At 42.6% G+C, this 13,654-nt stretch overlaps 1 protein-coding gene across 2 annotated transcripts; it reads left to right on the forward strand.

Annotated features, from left to right (window-relative positions):
* Positions 1–1,368: 1,368 nt before the first annotated feature.
* Positions 1,369–11,383, forward strand: CD3G (CD3 gamma subunit of T-cell receptor complex). 2 transcript variants are annotated; one of them, XM_025893717.2, is made up of 7 exons: positions 1,369–1,505; positions 6,309–6,332; positions 6,809–7,030; positions 7,640–7,771; positions 8,402–8,445; positions 8,843–8,926; positions 9,589–11,383. In XM_025893717.2, the coding sequence occupies exons 1-6, from the start codon at positions 1,451–1,453 to the stop codon at positions 8,906–8,908; spliced, it is 543 nt and encodes a 180-aa protein (XP_025749502.2). In that variant the 5' UTR covers positions 1,369–1,450; the 3' UTR covers positions 8,909–8,926; positions 9,589–11,383. The 2 variants fall into 2 exon arrangements, with proteins under 2 accessions (XP_025749502.2, XP_025749503.2); XM_025893718.2 differs by having other exon boundaries at positions 8,843–8,922.
* The last annotated feature ends 2,271 nt before the right edge of the window (positions 11,384–13,654 follow it).

A 13,654-nucleotide genomic window follows, 5' to 3' on the forward strand; every position in this document is an offset into this window, starting at 1 on the left:
AAGGGTAGACTGGGGGTGGGGTAGGAAGGAAGCAGGTGCAAATTGCTCTTTCTCCGAGCACTGAGCTTGGAGGTGAGGTGGAAGAGAGACCAGAGAATGTGGAAAAGATTGCCTAGACCTCTAGGAAGTAAAAGAAGATTTAGGATGTTCTTTCCCGAGTCACGGATGAAAACCAGTAATTTCAGAGTTTCTGTCAACAGTGTAACTACATTTACTCGCCCCCTGAAAACTGCCAGCTCTCAAAACCCTTGAGAGAAACTGTGAGTCCCATCCCATAAGCCATACCAGCAAGGTTCCTCCCATTTCTGGTCTTTCTTGGGACCCTGCCCAAGGTCCTCCTTGGGCAGCCTGGGACACCAGACTAAGTAGCTTCTTACCAGTGAGAGGTTGGGCTTTGGAGCCTCCCAAACCAGACATTTGAATCCCAGCTCCAATACTGCCTATCCACTGGCCCTGGGCTAGTTATGGAATTTTTCGGAGCCTAATTTCCTCAGTATCCCAATAAGGATTCGGACAAAAAGTTTGCCTGGTGCGTGAGATATATCACATTTGCTCAATAAGAGATAGTTATTAATAACAGTATGATTGACTCACAGGCAGAGTATGATTGAGCCTCCCCAGGAGACAAGTGGACTTTTCTCCCCTGTGGCCTATGGGGATCCAAACTCCGTACACCCCTGGAGTTGGACTGTAATTTACCTGAGGGCAGAGATAGCATATATCTTGCTGCCTTCTGTAGCTCCACCACCTGGCTTGTGCCTGGCACATAACGAGAGGTCTGTAGATTTTTGTTGACTCACTGATGGACCGGCTGAGGAAGACAGGGGCCTAAGATCCTGGAAACTCAGCTCAGGCTCTGGCCCCTGGAAATGTAGGGCTTATCTCTTTGCAATCGTCCTACCTATTCTTGTCCAGGCAGGCACATTTTTGATGATCTTGTCTCAAAAGAGCAGTGAAAAATTCCCGAACAAGGGCCTGGACTGTGGTGGTCTTCTGCTCAGAGCTCCAGCCCTACACACATGAGTGTTCTCACTTAAATTCATTAGTTCTAGTGACAAGCAACAACCAGCTGACGTCCTAGCAACCAGTGGTGGCAGAGATGTTTACCCCTCTCATGAAGAAATGGGCCCAAGCCATCTCCTACCCAGAACCCAAGGGGTTTCTCTGTGCAAGCTGTCTCTGAGATGGGAATCCATCACTCTCTCCCTTTCCCTCCCACCACCTCCCATTCTCTACTCCTTCACAGAAAGCAAGATACATATGCACCTGCAGCCTCGCTGAGGCCCCTCGCTGCCCACATTTGAAGTAGAGGGTGGTGGCTCCGGATTTGTGCCTTCTCTCAGGGGCCCCAGCCTGAATGATGCTGGGCGGGGCCAGACTAGCTGCTCTAAGGCAGGCTGGCTGCTGGAAGTTGCTTAGTGCTTCTTCGGGGGGAAAGGCAGAGACTGACATGGAGCTGGGGAAGTATCTGGCTGGCCTCATCTTAGCTGTCACTCTTCTTCAAGGTACGGGGTTGTGGCAGTCCGGGGAAAGGCTCAGGGGAAGAGATCATTACCGGGAGAGGAAGGCTATTGGGATCTCTAAGCTCAAGCCTACCTCAGCTGTCGCACTAGAATTCTGAGAAGGAAGGGCAAAAATGAAGCCTCTTATTGTTCTGTGCTAGAGAGAAGCAGTGTCCCATGGGAGAGCTGGGGTCCTTGTCTCTTAAGAAATGAAAACAGAGGACTTTACTGGCTAGAGGGAGGACCCGGATGCCGCCATCTTAGGTTGCTTGTAGCCCAAAAGGACACAGGCCAGGCACCTGAAAAGAAAAAGTATGTGTTCCTTAACTCAGAGCTGGAGTTAGGAGGAGACCTATAAGGCATTCACTCACTCAGTTGGTCAGTTGGTCAACTGGTCAACAAATATGAGTGAGATCCTATTACATGGTAGGCTAGGAGGATATAAGGATGAATAAAAAGCTTCTGCCCTAGTGAGCTTATAGTCTAATTGGAGAAATAAGCTTCAGTGTCACCAGACTGAGTATCAGGTGCAATACAGGATGCCTGTACGAATATTCTGTTGGAAATAAACAACAGGAAGTGGATGAACTGGGTCGATGTCTGGAATCTGGACTAGAGATGGTTCTCCACACACTGGGGGAAGCTAAAACCACGAAAGTTGTTGAAATCATACAAGTACTACATGAGATGTGAGGAAGAGGGGCTGAGGATTGAACTGAGAGGATATTATCCTTTAAAGGGTAGTTAGAGAAAAACATCTCAGAAAAGAGGTAAAGGACGATCAAAGAGCTGGGTTAATTAGATGAGTGCAATACCATAGAAACCAAGGGAGTAGAAAGCTTCCAGAAGGAAAGGATCGCCAATAATGAAATATTATAGAGACGTCCTGCTGATAGAAGAACATATTTAAAAGTTTAAACCTGTGGGATTTGGCAAAATAAAGGCCATGGATGATTTATAACACTTTCAATGGGGTAGTATGAGTGGAAACTGAATAGAAATGTGTAGAAGGTGAGGGCAGGTGATAAAGTGCACCCAGTATAGACTATTTTTAAAGACGTTTGGATGAGAAGAGAAGAGAGTTTGAGGGTAAGTAGAAAAGGAAATAGGATCTAAGATGAAATATTTTTGAGTGTGAGAGAAATGTGAGCACATTTCTAGGCTAAAGGAAAACATAGAGAGTAAGTTCCTGGACTTGATGTTGAAAGGATGGAGTCAAGAGTGGGGTCAAGGACACAGAGGAGAAGGCAAACTTACCCTCTGAGATGAGGAGAAATGAAGTGCCAATGGCTTTGGCCGTGGGTAGGCGTGTAGATGGGCAGGAAGCTGGAGAGGGTCATTACAGCATCTGTGTTCTCAATGACCTAAGTGGCAGATGATGTCACTTGCTGAAACTGAGCTGGGTGATCGCTGAGTGGGGGACTTGAGGAGGATAGTGAGAGTTTAGAATGATTTCTGCAGGAAATAGGAAAAGAGCCACTAAAGACCACACAGGTGGAGGGACAGGGCTGAAAGCCTGTGTGAGGCAGATAGATATAGCAAAAAGAGCAACAGAAACCTGAGCTCTGGGTCCAGCTCAGCCACCTATGAGCTGTGTGAACTTGGAGGATGCCTCCTTCCTGTGGGCTCTGTCCTCTTACAAGTCAACCTAGGAAATTTGGATACATGAGCCCTCAAATCCTAAAAAGAAAGAGGACTCAGAGAAGCAAAATTAAAGGGTGTCAGCAATCAGTTGGACCCTCTCTCCTATAGAATCAGTTAGAACGAGGAGCCTCTTTGTTCCTCCCATGGTGATCAGGTGGTCAGGGAGAACCGCTGGTGAGAAATCTGCTTAACTCTTTGCCTTGACTTTTTTTTTTTAATTCACTCATTCATTCATTCATGCACTCATTCAACAAACATAAAGCTCCTACCATGTTCCAAACACTATGCTAGGTACTATTAATAATCGGTTCAGTCCTGGGCGCCTGGGTGGCTCAGTCGGTTAAGCGACTGCCTTCGGCTCAGGTCATGATCCTGGAGTCCTGGGATCGAGTCCCGCATCGGGCTCCCTGCTCAGCGGGGAGTCTGCTTCTCCCTCTGACCCTCTTCCCTCTCGTGCTATCTCTCATTCTCTCTCTCTCAAATAAATAAATAAAATCTTTAAAAAAAAATAATCAGTTCAGTCCTGCAAGAGGTTCTAAAACAACTGACTCCTTCCAACTGTTTCCATCACACTTTTTTTCCCTTCGTACTTTGATTCATGCTTCATCTGTCCCCATCACACACTCCCCCTCTAGACACACTACCTCTCTGTCCTTTTCCAAACCTGTGTCTTTGCCCAACTATTCTTTATCCCCAGGATGCCTTTCTCTGTCCGGTGAATACCTAATCATTCAAGGCCCAACCAAATGTCATCTTCTCTGTTAAGTTTTCCCTGTCCCTGATCCTGGGGCAACATTAATAGCTTCTAGCCCCTTTCAAATGTATTCACATGAGTACTAAAGATAATTTCTAAGTTCTGTTATATTAATTACACGTGTGTTTATTTTTCCTACTTCATTGTAAACTCTTTGGAAGCAGCGAGTTAGTTCTTTGTATCACCACTCTTGTCTTTTCACATCGCTTAATCATGCCAGGTACCATGCTTACATGCGTGGTAAATGTCTGCATTCGATCCAGTTTGAGCTGAATTCTGGTGCTAGTTCTCTGTAGTACGTCGACCAATGCAATTCTACTACTCTGAGTTTTGAGACAGATTTGAGGGCTATCGAATAGCTACCTCCCCTAGGATGTCCAAGGTTCCTACAAAAAATGGATCACCAAAGCTGAGGATTCTAGAAGTCTTTAGTTAGTGTAAACCCACTTTTTGCCAGAGCTTTAGTTGCTAAAAAAGAGAGCATTCTAGACTGTAACAGGCAATACCTTTATGTATATTGCAGCATAGTTCTGATGCTAACCCTCTGGAGTTAACATCAGACCCCACAGGTCAAGGGCACTGTGCCCAACAAGAATGCCCTCACTTTAAATTCCAGGTACAAGTTCAGGGGTTCCTATACCACCTACACTTCTGACAAACTGGGTACAAATCTGGAGGGTTCCCAGATTTGACAATTTGTTAGAACAACTCACAAAACTCGGGAAAGTGCCATATTTACTATTACAGTTCAGATTTTTTTTAAGACTTATTTATTTATTTACCTACTTATTTATTTGAGAGAGAGAGAGAGCACGAGCAGGCTGAGGGGCAGAAGGAGAGGCAAGCTCTTTGCTGAGCAGGGAGCCCGACGCGGGGCTCAATCCCAGAACTCCGGGACCATGACCTGAGCTGAAGGCAGACGCTTAATGACTGAGCCATCCAGGCACCCCTTTATTATTACAGTTTAATTATAAAAAATAAAATCAGGGGACGCCTGGGTGGCTCAGTCGGTTAAGCGGCTGCCTTCGGCCCGGGTCATGATCCGAGGGTCCTGGGATCGAGTCCCACATCGGGCTCCTTGCTCAGCAGGGAGCCTGCTTCTCCCTCTCTCTCCCTCTGCTTGTGTTCTCTCTGTCAAATAAATAAAATCTTTAAAAATAAAATAAAATAAAATAAAATCAGGATTTTCCAAATGAAGAGACGCATAGGGGAGGTCTGAGAGGGCCCTGAACACAGACCTCCTGTGCCCTCTCCCTGTGGAATCAGAATATATCACCCTCCTGGTATATTGATGCATTCACCAACCAGGAAGCTCCACTGAGGTTTTTTTTTTTTTTCTTGACTTTTTTTTTTTTTTTTAAGAGAAAGAGGGAGCAGGGGAAGGGCAGAGAGAGAGGGTGAGAATCTCAAGCAGGCTCTGCGCCCAGCACAAAGTCCAACACGGGGCTTGATCTCACCACCCAGAGATCATTACCTGAGCTGAAACCAAGAGTTAGATATTCAACCAACTGAGCCACCCAGGGGCCCCTCCACTGAGTTTTTTTTTTTAAGATTTTACTTATTTATTTGACAGAGAGAGAGAGAACGAGCAGGGGGAGTGGCAGGCAGAGGGAGAGGGAGAAGCAGATTCCCCACTGAGAAGGGGGCCCAATGCAGGGCTCGATCCCAGGACCCTGGGATCATGACCTGAGTTGAAGGCAGACACTTAACCAACTGAGCGACCCAGGTGCCCCTCCACTGAGGTTTTATTGGGGTTTCATGACATAGGTATAATTGAATTATTGGCCACGTGACTGGACTCGATCTCCAGCTCCTTTCCCCTCCCAGGGCTCAAATTCCCAGATTACATGGGCCTTGACCAGCCCCATCCTGAGTCATCTCGTAACATAAATTCATGTATGGTCCAAAAGCCCACCAAGGGGCGCCTGAGTGGCTCAGTCCGTTGAGCGTCCAACTTTTGATTTTGGCTCGTATCATGATCTCAGGGTGAATGGGGCTCCGTACTCAGCAGGGAGTCTGCTTCTCTCTCTCTCCCTCTCCTTCAACCCCTCTCCCCCTCATGTGCTCTCTCGTGCTTTTTCTCAAATAAATAAATAAATCTTAAAAAAAAAAAAAAGGCCCACCAAGAATAAAAAAGACACTCCTATCACTCATGAAATTCCAAGGGTTTAGAAACTCCCTCCTAGGAATCCATGACAAAGACCAGACAAATTCTTTATTATACAACACCCTGAATTCAATTTGGTGATTTAGGCTACAACCCAGGGAAGTAAGTATAGATACTATCCACTCTCCGAGACTAGGATATCTAATCTATCTTGGCCTCAAATGACCAAGGAAATGATACCTCAGGGCATTTGGACAACTCTATGCCCAGCTGATCCTCTGTCTCTCTTCTGTCTCTACAGGTACTACAGCCCAGAAGAAACAAGGTAGGGTGAATGGCTTCTTTACATCCTCAAACACTGAGAAAACCTACGGAAATATGGTTCCTATGCTAATAGTCCTATAGGACTGAGTGACAGAAAGGATGGGATGATAAGTGATAATAGCAAACCTCTCATTGCCAACCAAATGGGTGGCCAGTCATGACCTTTTTGGGCACCTTTCCTGTAGCCAAACAATTAACTCTCTAGTTCTTGGAGTAGAAACAGGACCCCAGCAGCTAGGTACTATTCAAAGTGGGACCCATGAACCAACACCATTGGCATCATGTTAGAAATGCCCCATTTCATCTCCTTCCCAGAACTACTAAATAGAATCTGAAATTCTCAGCAAATTCCCCATGTGGTCCACGTGCACATTAAAGTTTGAGAACCACCACTACAATGGTCTTGTTGTGATACCTTGGGGCAGGGAAAATTTCAGACAAGAGATCCTTAACAGACGGTGGCTTTTCCCTTTTCAGAAGTTCCTGTGGTAAAAGTAGATGGCTATCGAGAAGATGGTTCGGTATTTCTGATTTGTGACTCACAAGACACAAATGTCATATGGTTTAAAGACGGGAAGGCAACTACTTCCTCGCATAAAAACAAGTTTGATCTGGGAAGCAGTATCGAGGACCCTCAAGGGATATATCAATGTCAAGGATCAAAGAATATTTCAAAACCACTCCAAGTCTATTACAGAAGTATGTAATCCCCTTCGGTTTTTTGTTGTTGTTGTTGTCCAATTAAGCAGTACTGCTGTTCTGGTGGGCTTGGCTTCCTATCCCTGGTGAGTGTGGGAAGAGACACTCAGTGGTTCTCGTTCTCTTAATCTCAGCATGCCTCTTTTTGAATGTAACAAGACAGCTCCCCCATCTTCTTGGAAAAGCATAACTGGTCCTGTAAAGCCTGGTTTAATTTTGGATAGGCCTTCATGGATTGGAGCAGTCAGCTAACTATATAAACTGAGTTGGGGTACCTCAGGGAGAGAGAGGGGATTATAAGGTGAGCAGCAATGAAATGTAGAAGGCAGCTGACCACGGAGAAAGGGATCTGATCTTCCTTCTATTTCACATAGTTCCTGGTGGTCAGACTACATAGGCTTCCCTAGGATGCCTGGGGGACAGAGGGATATCAAGTGTATTGCATTCTTAGTCCAGGGATCTCCCCAGGCAATTCCCTTACCATACCTTGCACAGAGAGAGGAATCTGCTACCCCAAATGGTGGCATTAGCACGTGTAGGCAAGAGTAAAAGATTCAGAAGAACCACTTTCACACCCTGACGGAGGATTTTCCCTCCCTTTCCCCACAGTGTGTCAGAACTGCATTGAACTGAATGTAGGCACTGTATCCAGCTTTGTCTTCGCTGAAATCATCAGCATTTCTTTCCTTGCTGTCGGGGTTTACTTCATTGCTGGACAGGATGGAGTTCGCCAGTCAAGAGGTAAAAGAATGTTCCTCAGTAAGAGATGAGACCACCTGGGACCCTGAGTTTCCTTCCTACCAAATAGACCCAATAGAAGAGATGAGGTGGGCATGTATTGCCATCTAGCCCAATCGGGTGAAAAGGACACTGGTGTGTCCACAGCATAATTACCTGTCTCGAGATCCACCTCCCTCTGATTTTCCTCCGATTCCTCTGATTTAAAAAAAAAAAAAAAACTCTTTACCTGAACTAAAACCTGCATAGAGAAACATGCATGAATGACAAGCATACAGCTAAACAAGCAAACACATCCATGAATCCAACACCCAGTTTAAGAAAGAGAATATTACCCACACCCTAGATGTCCCCCTTGTGGTCAATTCCAGCCTGTACCTAACCCCCAAAGCGAATACTAGCCTGACTTCTAAGAACGTTGATTAATTTTGCCTGTTTTCACTCCTTATGTCAATGGACTCCAGAAGTACTCTTGTGTGTGTGCCTCCGTTACTCAAAAAAACATGCCTGTGAGATCTTTCCCCCTTGTTTTATGTAGATGTATTTCACTCTTATTGCTATGTAGTGCTCCGGTGTGTGAATATAACCCAATTTCTTAACCATTCTACCTTGCGTATTTTATTTTTTTTGTAGCTTCAGACAAGCAGACTCTGTTGTCCAATGACCAGCTTTACCAGGTAAGGGAAGGGGGGATGAAAGAGACATCGCTATAATTAGTCGTACAATTGGGGGATGGGGGACAAGTTATTCAGAGGGTACTATACAGATAAGGAACTGCTTAGGGCATACTAGATGATTACATAGTTACACTTTGGGTAGAATGGATGAAATGAAGAGAAAGAGTGAGAGAGATTGAGGTCAGGATCCAGTGAGAAAAAGCTGAAGAACACAGAGAGAGGGACACACAGAAAAACTGTATACAGAGCCTCCACCCTCCTTGTCCTTTTTCCACCGCCAGGACAGTGAAGCACCCACTCCAAAGCCTTGCACATGAAAAGCATTCAATAAATATGCATCAAATTAGTTCACAGAGGAGGAGGGAAAGTGAGTTTATGACTGTGCTGTCCTTTCTAGCCCCTGAGAGATCGGGAAAATGACCAATACGGCCACCTTGAAGGAAAGCGATTGAGGAAAAATTGAACTCAGGACTCAAAGTAGGTGTGTCCTTCTACACCAATTCTAAGAAATTACCTTTCCTGGGGCGCCTGGGTGGCTCAGTAGGGTGAGTGTCTGATTCTTGATTTCAGCTCAGGTCATGATCTCAGGGTTGCGAGATCGAGCCCCGCAGTGAGCTCTGTGCTCAGCACGGAACCTGCTTAAGATTCTCTCCCCCCCTTCCCCTCCCCTCTCCCTCCCCCCTCCCCCCCCCCCCCCCCCCCCCCTCCCCCACTGGTGCTCACTCTCTCAAAGGAAAAAAAAAAAACAACTTTCCTTTACCTGCCTTCCCATCTGTTGCCAAGTCTATCTCCTTTTTCCAAACAGCTATACGCTTAGGAGAGGGTGGGTGACTGATAGTTCCTTGTCATGAAGGGACTGTCCTGTGCATTGGAGGGTTTTTAGCAGCATATCCGGCCTCAATCCGCCAGATCCCAGTAGTATCCCCAGTTGTAACAATCAAAAATATCTCCAGATATTTCAAGTGTCTCCTCTGGGGCAAAATCAGCATTCTTTACGAACCACTGACCTATAATTAACCTTTTGATCAACCAGTCAATCAATCAGAAGTTCTGATTCAATCAATCAAGTTTCAATCAGGAAAACAGGACCCAAGCATTATTTGGTTTTCTGAACCAATTCCAATTTTTCTTTTTTCAATCCAGGTGTTCTCCCTTTGAATGGTTCTCAGAAACATGGCAATACGTTTTGGAGCACTCCTAGCAAAGAGACGGTCAGCCCTAAATCTAGATTCAAGTTTCCCAAAGGTGACAAATAGAGAAGAAAAGCCCATCAAGGGCAAATTTGGATTTTTCTCAAAATAAATAAACTAAAAGTAAAGTAAAAATATGTATGGTGTTGCAGGAGCGCCACCTATTGGGAGGTAATTTTTCCGTGAAAGAAAACTGAAAAGGTCAAATAACCCCCTCTATTTGAATGTTACTTCTTTTAAAGTTCTAATTTTTATTTACCTTCTGTATAAGTCATAATTTACATGGTTCAAATATACAATGAAGGTCTCCTTCCACCTCCATCCCCAGCCATTCAGTTGTCTTTTCCAGAGACAAACAATATACTAGTTTCTTTTGTATCTTTATTAGGTATATAAGGTATTATAAATCAGAGGTATTCTAGGCATACGTAAGCAAACTCTCTCTTTTTTTTCTATAAGCAAACTCTTAAGTACACATTATTCTTCCCTTCCCTATTATTCACACAAATGGTACCATACTATACATCTTGCACTTTTCACCTAATAAAAATTTAAGATTATTTCATACCAGTAAGTAAAGGAGTGCCTTTTTTTTTTAATGCAACCACATTGCACAGACTATGATTTATTTAATCAGTCCTCTATTAATGGACAAAATATTACTGCCAATATTTTGCTCTTACAATGCTGCAATGACTAACATTGTATAAATGTCATTTTAAAAATAATTGTATTGAGGTATAAATTACATGCTATAAGATTCACTCATTTTAAGCAATTTCTCCTGTTCTCAGTAAGTTTTACAAAATTTACCCAGCTGTGCAATCAACACAATCATTAGAACATTTCCATTACCCTCTTAAGATTTCTGCTGTTTGCAGTCATTCCCTGTTCCCACTCTCAGGCCCAGGCAACCACTAATCTCTCTTCTGTCAGAGTTGCCTTTTCTACACATTTCATATAAATAGAATTATACAATATGCTGTTAATTATAAAATGTGCTGGACATTCTCATGTCAAAGATCATGCTAATCTTTGTGTGCACCCCATGTCTACATTTCTCTGGGATTGATACCTGGGAGTGAAGAATTGCTGTGTTGTATGGCAAATTTATGTTTAACTTTTAAAGAAATTCCCTGTACCATTTTACATTCCCACTAGCAATGGATGAGGGTTTCTGTTTCTCCACATCTTCACCAATATTTGTTACTTTGTTTTTTTAGTATAGCCGATTCTTTTAGGTATAAAATGGTATCTTATTGTACCTTTAATTTGCATTTCCCTAATGATTAATGTTGTTGAATATCTTTTCATGTGCTTGTCCGCCATTCTTATATCTTTAGTGAAACGTCTATTTTAAATCTTTTTTTTTTAATTTGGGTTGTTTCTTTGTCTTACTGTTGAATTGAAAGAGTTCTATATTTTGAATACAAGTCCTTTATTACATATATGATTTACAAATATATCTACCAGTCTGTGGCTTGTCTTTTCATTCTCTTCATGGTGACTTTTGAAGCACAAAAATTTTTAATTTTGATGAAGTCCATTTTACCCTTTTTTTTTATGGATTGTGCTTTTGATGTCATGCCTAAGAAATCTTTGACAAACTCAAGGTCATGACGATTTCTCCTATGTCTCCTTTTTATAGTTTTTTAAAGTTCCATGGGTTTACTTCTGACAAATGTCATTTTGAACATACTTATGATGATTCATAACAAATACAAATAAATGAGATTTGGAAGCCATAATGTATTTGCACTTGTAATTTTATTAAATATTGCCAAATTGCACTTCATGGAGGATGGACCAGTGTTTACTCCCAGTAACAATAACTGAGAGTGCCTTTTACTCCCTACTTTTTGAACTTTGCTAATCTGATAAGTTAAAAATGGCATCTCAGTGTAGTTTTAATTTACATTTTCCTTATTAAAAATGGAAGTGAACCATGGGTTTTTCCTTCTCATGATAATAGGATCATATCCTTTTATCTTTTTCTTATTGACTTGCAACAGCCCTTTACATATGTGGGAAACTAGATCTTTTGTTTGTGATATTAGTTGCAGATATTATTCCAATTTTGGTATTTGTTCTTTGACTTGATGATGATTGGTTTTCTTTTTTTTTTTAGACTCTTTTTTTATTTTATTTTATTTATTTATTTCAGAGAGAGAGAAAGCACGAGAGGGAAGAGGGTCAGAGGGAGAAGCAGACTCCCCGCCGAGCAGGGAGCCCGATGTGGGACTCGATTCCGGGACTCCAGGATCATGACTTGAGCCGAAGGCAGTCACTTAACCAACTGAGCCACCCAGGTGCCCGATGATGATCGGTTTTCTATGTACATTTTATTTATCTGCATATAGTAGAATTCACTGGTCTTTTATGGCTTCTAGGTTGTTTCCTATTTAGAAAGGTCTTCCCCAATTTAAAATTATTCTTTTAGGGGCGCCTGGGTGGCTCAGTCAGTTAAGCATCTCTCTTTGGCTCAGGTCATGATCCCAGGGTCCTGGGATCGAGCCCTACATCAGGCTCCCTGCTCAGCAGGAAGCCTGCTTCTCCCTCTCCCACTCTCCCTGCTTGTGTTCCCTCTCTCGCTGTGTCTCTGTCAAATAAATAAATAAAATCTTAAAAAAAAAGTTTTCCTATGAATCTAACATTTTTATGGTTTCATTTTATACATTTAAATGAATGATCCATCTTGAATTAATTTTAATGTAAAGGCCTAACATATTGACTAACTTTCACACCGCATAGCTACCCAACCATTCCAGAACTATTTTTGAATGATCCATTTTGTTCCCATTGATTTTAAATGGTGTTACACGGTCACCAGACTGTAAGCTCCAGGAAGGAAAAGACTTGTGTATTTTTTACTAATGTATCTTCAGAAACTAGTATAATGCTGGAACAAGACAGGCATTCAAAGATTGCACAGAGCTCTGTGTGTGTATATGTGTGTGGTGAAGTATACATAACATGAAATTTACCATTTTAAACATTTTAAGTGTACTATTCAGTGGCATTAGGTATATTCACAATGCTGTGCAACCATCACCACCAACCATTTCAAGAACTTTTTTCATCATCTTAACCTCTGTACTCATTAAACAATAATTCCCCATTCTTCCCTTCCCCCAGCCCCTGGTAACCTCTATTCCTCTTTTCTATCCCTATGAATTTGCCTATTTTGGTATCACATATAAGTGGAATCATGCAATATTTGTCCTTTCGTGTCTGGCTTTTTTCACATAACATAATGTTTTCAAGGTTTATCCATGTTGTGGCATGTATTAGAATTTCAGCCTTTTTAAGGCTAAATAATAGTCAATGTATATACCACATTTTGTTTATCCATTCGTCAGTGCACATTTTGGGTTGTTTCCCCTTTTTGGCTATTATGAATAATATTGTTATGAACATTGGTGTACAAGTATCTCTTTGAATCCCTGCTTTCAATTCTTTGTGGTGTATACCCAGAAGCGGAATTGCTATGTCATATGGTAATTCTGTGTTTAACTATATGAGGAACCACCAAAATTTTCCCAAAGTGCTGCACTGTTTTACAATCCCATCAGCAATGCCCAAGGGTTCCTTATCTCTCCTCCTCACCAACACTTATTTTCCATTTTTTTGATAATAGACTTCCGAAAGGATGTGAGGTATAATTTCATTGCAGTTTCGATTTGCATTTCCCTAATGGTTAGTGTCATTGAGCATCTTTTCATGTGCTTATTGGCCATTTGTATATCTTCCTTGGAGGAATGTCTATTCAAGTCCATTGCCCATTTTTGAATCACTGTGTTTTTTGTTGTGTTGTGTAGTAGTTTTTTATATATTTGGGACATTAATCCTTTATCAGACATACGACTTACATATATTTTGTCTCATTCTATGAATTGTCTTTTCACTTGCACTTTTTTTTTAAAGATTATATGTATTGATTTGACAGAGAGAGATACAGCGAGAGAGGGAACACAAAGGGCTCCACGCGGGGCTCCACGGGGGGGGGGGGGCCCGGGGGG

The sequence above is a fragment of the Callorhinus ursinus genome, unplaced genomic scaffold (assembly GCF_003265705.2).
Source record: "Callorhinus ursinus isolate GAN/ISIS: 27379988/994484 unplaced genomic scaffold, GSC_fseal_2.0 scaffold19, whole genome shotgun sequence".
NCBI classification, from domain to species: Eukaryota; Metazoa; Chordata; class Mammalia; order Carnivora; family Otariidae; genus Callorhinus; species Callorhinus ursinus.